The sequence below is a fragment of the Dromiciops gliroides genome, chromosome 4 (assembly GCF_019393635.1).
Source record: "Dromiciops gliroides isolate mDroGli1 chromosome 4, mDroGli1.pri, whole genome shotgun sequence".
In the NCBI taxonomy this organism is placed as follows: Eukaryota; Metazoa; Chordata; class Mammalia; order Microbiotheria; family Microbiotheriidae; genus Dromiciops; species Dromiciops gliroides.
Window position 1 is genome coordinate 105246982 of NC_057864.1, and position 7438 is coordinate 105254419.

The 7438-nt window shown below is 45.3% G+C and overlaps 1 protein-coding gene across 1 annotated transcript; it reads right to left on the reverse strand.

The window, feature by feature from the left end:
* Positions 1-279: 279 nt before the first annotated feature.
* On the reverse strand, positions 280-6659 carry AVPR1B (arginine vasopressin receptor 1B). Its single transcript, XM_043964033.1, has 2 exons — positions 5714-6659; positions 280-578 (listed from the first exon to the last, which is right to left on the reverse strand). The coding sequence occupies exons 1-2, from the start codon at positions 6657-6659 to the stop codon at positions 280-282; spliced, it is 1245 nt and encodes a 414-aa protein (XP_043819968.1).
* Positions 6660-7438: the final 779 nt, after the last annotated feature.

Sequence of the window (7438 nt, forward strand, 5' to 3'; positions counted from 1 at the left end):
CCCAGCTTGTACTAAGTAAGTCTGGGGGTGGGGCAGCTAGGTGGTACAGTGGATAGAGCACTGGCCCTGAAGTCAGGAGGACCTAAATTCAAATTCGGCCTCAGACACTTGACACTTACTAGCTGTGTGACCCTGGGCAAGTCACTTAACCCCAATTGCCTCACCAAAAAAACAAACAAACAAAACAAAAACAAAAACAAAAAAAAAGTAAGTCTGGGGGATGGACACATGGCTATCCCCCAAAATGAAAGGGTGCTGTCTGTCCCTCCGGGGATTCTTCTAGAGGGCTCTGGTCTCAGTAATGGTATCTTGGTTGGGAGCAAAGGAATCCTTCAGGTTCTCCTCTGGCTGGGCGCTCCCAACGAGGCTGAGGTGAGGAGGGTGGCCCACTCGCCGGCTGGAGAGGCTACCATTGGAGAGCTCCCTCTTCAGGTTGGTTCGAGACTGCCCGAAGCAGGAGAGGTTGCGCATTGGAGCAGGCAGCAGGTAGCTGCTAAAGCACATGTAGATCCAGGGGTTGCAGCAGCTGCTGAGGTTGCCCAGGAGCATGGTGATGGTGAAAGCCACATTGGTAGAGTCTGCTAAAGGAGGAGCACAGAGACAGTAAGGGGTCATGGTCAACAAGTGCTGGACACGGATCAGGAAGGCCCCAGGTCAAATCCTACCTTAGCCATTTAAAAGCTGTGTGAGGGGGCAGTTAGGTGACGCAGTGGATAGAGCACCGGCTCTGGAGTCAGGAGTACCTGAGTTCAAATCCGGCCTCAGACACTTGACACTTACTAGCTGTGTGACCCTGGGCAAGTCACTTAACCCCAATTGCCTCGCTAATAAAAAAAATAATAATAAAAAAAAGCTGTGTGAGCCTGGGCAATTCTTTTGAGCTCTCTACACTTCAGTTTCCTCATCTGTAAAATGGGAATAATAATATCACCTACCTGTAGGGTAGTTGTGAGAATCAAATGGGATGACATATGAAAAGTGCTTTGCAAAACTTCAAGTCAGTCAGTCATCAAGTATTCATTAAGGGCATACTATGTGCTGGGGCACAAAGAAGCATGTGCTCCTCTTCTTCCTCCTCCTCCTTATCATCGTCGTCATTATCATCATCATCATCGGAGGAGGAGGAAGAGCCAGAACTGTCAAGTTCTGGGGCTGGTGCAAACAATAATAATGACTACAACAACATTTGAACAATTCACGTTGATATAGGGTGTTCCCAAAGTCCTAGTAGGGTTTTAAGCTTTAGACTTTGGGGACCACCCTGTATGTGGCTTTAAGGTTTATAAAGCACTTTCCTGGTAACATCTGTAAGGTGTGTCAAGAGCAAGGATTATTATCCTCATTTTAAAGATGGGGAAACTGAGGTCACCCTAGCTAATAAGGGCTGAAGTCTAGTTTCATAACCTGGCCTAAGATCATGGAAGAATGGAGCTAGAGCTAGGAGAGAACTTGGAGGTCACCTAATCCAAACCCTTCTTTATACCAATGAGGAAATTGTCTTGTCCATTGTCTTATAGGAACAAAGTAGCAAGGCTGGGGTTTGAACCTCTGGCCTATGAGTCTAGGCCCAACACTCTTTCCACTACAGTGAAGTATAAAGTGAAGTCAAATAAAATAATTTATTTATAATAGTATAATGCAGTTACTAAATATATGTGTGAAAGAGTGTATGTATATATATTTATTCACTTATTTATGTGTATAGTTTGTATATTTGTGGATATATATGGTCTATATTTATGCATATAAATATATATAGTTTATATGTGGTGGCAGTGGTGTTATTGAGTTATTTTTCAGTCTTGTGTGATTCTTTGTGACCCCATTTGGGATTTTCTTGGCAAAGATACTGGAGTGGTTTGCCATTTTCTTCTCCAGCTCAATTTAGGGATGAGGAAACTGAGGTAAACAGGATTAAGTGACTTGTCCAGGGTCACACAGCTAGTTAAGTGTCTGAGATCAAATCTGAACTCAGATTCTCCTGACTCTAGGTCTGGCATTCTATCCACTGCGCCACCTAGTTGCTGGTGTAGTCATTTATTTTATATAAATTATATATTATCTTATTATTTATTATTTTATCATTTTATATGGTATACATATTATATATTATTATATTAGTCACTACCCAACATTGTTATTGTTATCAAATTATTTTATTAATGAATTTATTGTTTTATGTTCTATTTTGTTAAATTTTATAGTTCTATAGCTTTCATTTTCATTTTTATTACTACCATATTAATATAGGAACTGAGCAGCAAAGCCAGGATTCAAATCCATGTCCTCCAACTCCAGGTCTCATACTCATTCTTAATACTGATTATAACTATTTTAATACTTTAGTGGTTTGTGATTTTTGGCAGGTAGCATGATGCCTAGCATACAGTAGGCACTTAATAAATGCTTGTTGCCTGACTGATTTCATTGTGGTAGACACCTCCTCCACCAATCACAATTCCTCTAGTTTAGATGATCTTTCAGACTTCCCATAGCCAAAAAAATTCATCATCATGGGGCCAATCTGCCCTATGAACCTTGATGAGCTTAGCTAGACTGAGTTTTAGAATGGGAATGTATGCATAATGTATCCCTTAGCCCCCACTCAGAGCATGTTCAGCTTGGTAGGATCTAGCAAAACTCATGTTCTGCTTCTCTAACCTTTGTGAGCCCAAAGATACTTCCACATTATGTTACAGCATCCAAGGAGGGCTGCAGTGCAGGATGCGTTTATCATTATTAGCTATATTTTTGTATTGTATTGTATTGTCACATTGTGTCCTGTTGTGTCACAATACAGTATGGCAGATAGGTGGCACAGTGGATAGAGGGCCAGGCATGAAATCAGGAAGACTCATCTTCCTGAGTTCCAATCTGACTTCAGACACTTACTAGCTATGTGACTCTGGGCAAGTCACTTCACCCAGTTTGCCTCAGTTTCCTCATTTGTAAAATGAGGTGGAAAAGGCAATGGCAAACCATTCTAGTATCTTTGCCAAGAAAACCCCAAAAGTAGTCACAGAGAGTTGGACATGATTAAACAACAAACTATTTTTATCTTTATGCTATTTTATGTTGTATTGTGTTATAAATCATATTATACTATGCTATATATCAAGCAGCTAGGTGGAGCACTGGATAGTGCCAGGCCTGAAACACTTACTAGCTGTGTGACTCTGGGTAAGTCACTTAATCTTGTTTGCCTCAGTTCCTCATCTGTAAAATGGGCTGAAGAAGGAAATGGCAAACCACTCTAAGTATCTTTGCCAAGAAAACCCCAAAAGTAGTCACAGAGAGTTGGACATGATTAAACAACAAACTATTTTTATCTTTATGCTATTTTATGTTGTATTGTGTTATAAATCATATTATACTATGCTATATATCAAGCAGCTAGGTGGAGCACTGGATAGTGCCAGGCCTGAAACACTTACTAGCTGTGTGACTCTGGGTAAGTCACTTAATCTTGTTTGCCTCAGTTCCTCATCTGTAAAATGGGCTGAAGAAGGAAATGGCAAACCACTCTAAGTATCTTTGCCAAGAAAACCCCAAATGGAGTCACAGAGAGTCAGACACGACTGAACAGCAACAACATTCATTCATTCTCTCATTCTCTCAATCACTCACTTGCTCTCGATCTCACTCTCTCCTTCCCTTGCTCTCCATACCTACCTATCTACTTAACACTGTGACCTTAAGAAAATCACTTAACCTTCCCTAGGTCTCAGTGTCTTCATCTATAAAATGATGAAGCTGAATTAAATTGCCTCTGGAGTCCTTTCTAGTTCCAGATCTGTGATCATTTGATCCTTTAGTTGATCTCACAAACCCCCAGTTTTCTCATCTTAAAAAATGGGGGGGGGGCAGCTAGGTGGTGCAGCGGATAAAGCACCGACCCTGGATTCAGGAGGACCTGAGTTCAAATCCGGCCTCAGACACTTGACACTTACTAGCTGTGTGACCCTGGGCAAGTCACTTAACCCTCATTGCCCCGCCCCCCCCAAAATGGGGATAATTCCTATAGGACCTACCTCCCAAGATTGTTATTAGAAAAGATCAAATGAGATACTATACAGAAAATGCTCAATGAATGCTAAAGTGCTATCAGCTCTCATTATTGTTATTATCAATAGCCCCAATGCATCATAGTACCTGTCCCTGTTTAACTTCAAAGGCCTGAGGGAAGTGGAGGAAGGATATACTGAGGGGGAGGAGGAGGAGGAGGAGGAGGACCCTTGTTTTCCATCCTCCAAATGAAATTTATGCCACTCTGAATTCTACCCTTCCCAACACATACCCTCCAAACTCAGAATCCTGAGGTCTAGGGGACTCTTTTTCAATAAGGATGGTTGAACTTTCTTTTCCATAGAATATTGAGGCTTACAGATTCCTTTCCTCAGGAACTCTGGGAGGCAGCTATTGAAAGCATTATTATTCCCATTTTACAGATGAAGAATCTTAGTCTTGTTGGGGCAAAGTGACTGTCCCATGGTTACACAACTAGTAAAGTCAGAGCTGAGATTCAAATGCAGATTTCACCTGACTGCTAAGTCTCCTCTTTCCACTTTGTGAATTCACCTTTTCTTTTTTTTTTTTTTTTTTTGGTGAGGCTATTGGGGTTAAGTGACTTGCCCAGGGTCACACAGCTAGTAAGTGTTAAGTGTCTGAGGCTGGATTTGAACTCAGGTACTCCTCATTCCAGGGCCGGTGCTCTATCCACTGTGCCACCTAGCTGCCCCGTGAATTCACCTTTTCTAAGGAGACAGAGAGAGGGCATGAACTAAATCAAAAGTGTCAAACCATAAACTGGATCTACCTATATTAGATTAAAATGTAACTGGGGAATATTTAATAAAATAAAAGTACAGTCGAAGACAGATAATGTTAATATGTAGTTTTCTAAGTCACCATGCAGCTGCAGGCATCCTAATGTATGGTTTAGTCCTCCCCCACCCCACCCCTCCATTTTTGAGTTTGATACCACTGAACTAAATGACCCTCCTTCCCAGGAGTTCTCAGCTATGGGAGAGAAAGGGACTATGATATTTAGAACTGGAAGAAACCTTAATGATCACCTAGCCTAACTCCCTCATTTTGCAGATGAAGAAATTGAATCTCAGAGAAGTTACATGACTTGTTCAAAGTCCCACAGGCAGCCAGGATTAGATCCAGGTTCTGGGAACTCAGCTCCAGTGTTTTTGCACTTCTGGTTTATAAGGGGTCTTGAAAGGCCCTCAGGAGGTTCCTTTCCCAGGATCTCTTTCTTGAGGACAACTGCTGAATCCTATATGTGTAAGTGTACATTGTATTGTACTGACACAGTGTTGGAAAGAAGCTCAGGTGTAGTGGATAGTATGCTGAACTAAGAGTCAAAAAAACCTGGGTTTCACTCCCTCCTCGGACACTTGCTAGCTCCATGACTGTATCCATGTCATTTAGCTTCTCTGAAACCCAGTTTCCTCATCTGTAAAATGGAAATAAAAATGGTACCTCTCTCACGGTTGTTGTAAGCGTCCAATAAAATATAAGTAAGGGGCTTTGCAGACCTTAACCGTGATATATACATCTTGGCAGTAAATCCTTGGCTGCTTTTTGGAGAGGCCCACCATCTTGCCTCAGAAGAAAGCTTTTCCTTTGAGGCAATGGCCAGGGGAAGGGTGTGGTATCCAACCTTCTCTCCCCCCACCCAACAACCACACACATACCCACTTGCCTTCGTCAGGAGCATTCTCATCCCACACTGACCACATCTGGACACTGAAGAAAGGTGCCCAGCAGGCAATGTAAGCCAACACAATGACAAAGGTCATCTTCACAGTTCGGATCTTCGCTCGGGAGATGGCACTGATGCTGCTGACCCGAGATGGCAGACCCCGGCTGTCCCCAGCTAGAGCCCGAAATGAGGCACCCCCTCTCGGGACAGCCCCTCCTCCTCTTCCTCCTACTCCCCAACCCTGAGTCTTGCCCTTCAGGTTTTTACAGATCTCATAACAGATGAGGCTGTAACAGGCTATAAGTATGGCCACGGGAAGGACAAAGATGGCTAGTGTGGTCCATGTAATGTAGGCCTGAAGCCCCCAGGAAAAGCGGAAGTCAGCCCAGCAGTCCAGCACCCCAGTGCCTTGGCTCACCTCCCTTAGTGAGAAGATGAAGACCTGAGGGAGGCTAAGGGCAGCAGCAAGTAGCCAGGTGGCAATGATAAGAGGGTAGGCAGATCGGCTGGGCTGGTGGAGGGTCCGAAGTGGGTGGCAGACAGCTAGATAGCGGTCCAAGGTCATGACTAGCAGCATGTAGGTGGAGGCAAACATGCTCAGGGCCTGCAGGTACTTGACCACCCGGCAGAGAAGGTCAGACCCCTGGAAACGGTAGGTGATGTCCCACAGCAGTTGGGGCAACACCTGGAAGAGAGCCACGCCCAGATCAGTGAGGGCTAGGTGCAGCACAAACAGGTGCATCCGGGAGCGCTTGCGGCCTGGCCAGCCCAGGGCCAGGAGCACCATTGAATTGCCCCCAGTGGCCAGCACCAGGATGGTGGCAAGCACAGCGATCTCCACTTTGGCCAGCTCCTCATCCCGACCCAGCCAGGGTGTGGTGGCATTTGGGGGCAAGGGAGAGCTCCATGGGGTCGTGTTGACAGTTGTAAGAGGGAAGTTATCCATGGAATGGTGTATAGCAAAGTATAGGAGGATGAATGAAAGGAAGGAGAGGAGAGAGATGGAGGTAAGGAAGATGAAGGTGTTTGAGGGAGTGGGGGTGAACAGGTGGCAGGGGATGGAAAGAAAGCAGGATGGGAGGCTAGATGGGACAAAGGTGGCTCCAAATAAAGGACTCGTAAAGTGGGGAAGAGGAAGAAAAGAAATTAGGGAGAGGAAGAAGAGTTTGCGGATGGGGAGAAACTGCTACAGAAAGGAATTAGATGAAAGTGGAAATAGATGAGAAGTGGAAATAGAGGCAGGGTGTGTATTTAGAGGTTCAAAAAGGGAAGGGAGAGCTGGCTATGAGCTTGGAGATTCAAGGAAAGATAAAGAGGGAAGAGGCGCCCAAAGAACCATCAATGGACCAGTGGGGTGCTGCGTAAGCAAGCAGGAAGCAGAGAAAGTCACCCCCACCCCTAAATTCCACTCCCCCCCAACTTTCCTTGGGAAGCTGTTCCACCAGTGCCCAGCTCCAACTCCCTGCCTCCCGAAGCGGGGATCCCCACACCTCTCTCGACCCAGTGGGTCTCAGGCCGAGCCCACCCCCAGGTACCCACTGCTGCAGTCCGCGCTCTGCTGCTGGCTAGCAGAGCCTCCTGTCTGGACTCTGCGGGTCTTCTTCGGGGCGGGGCGGGGCGGGGCGGGGCTGGGTTGGGCTGGTTTATATATGGTCTTGGGGGGCAGACCCTCCTTCCCCTGGTTGGCTCCCGCAGCGAGAGGCGGGGGCGAGACTAATCAACCTC

Coding starts and splice junctions, on each gene's coding strand:
- AVPR1B (XM_043964033.1), bottom strand. CDS start 6,659: ATGGATAACTTCCCTCTTACAACTGTCAACACGACCCCATGGAGCTCT. Junction 579..5,713: donor TGAGAATGCTCCTGACGAAG/GCAAGTGGGTAT, acceptor CTCCTTTAGCAG/ACTCTACCAATGTGGCTTTC.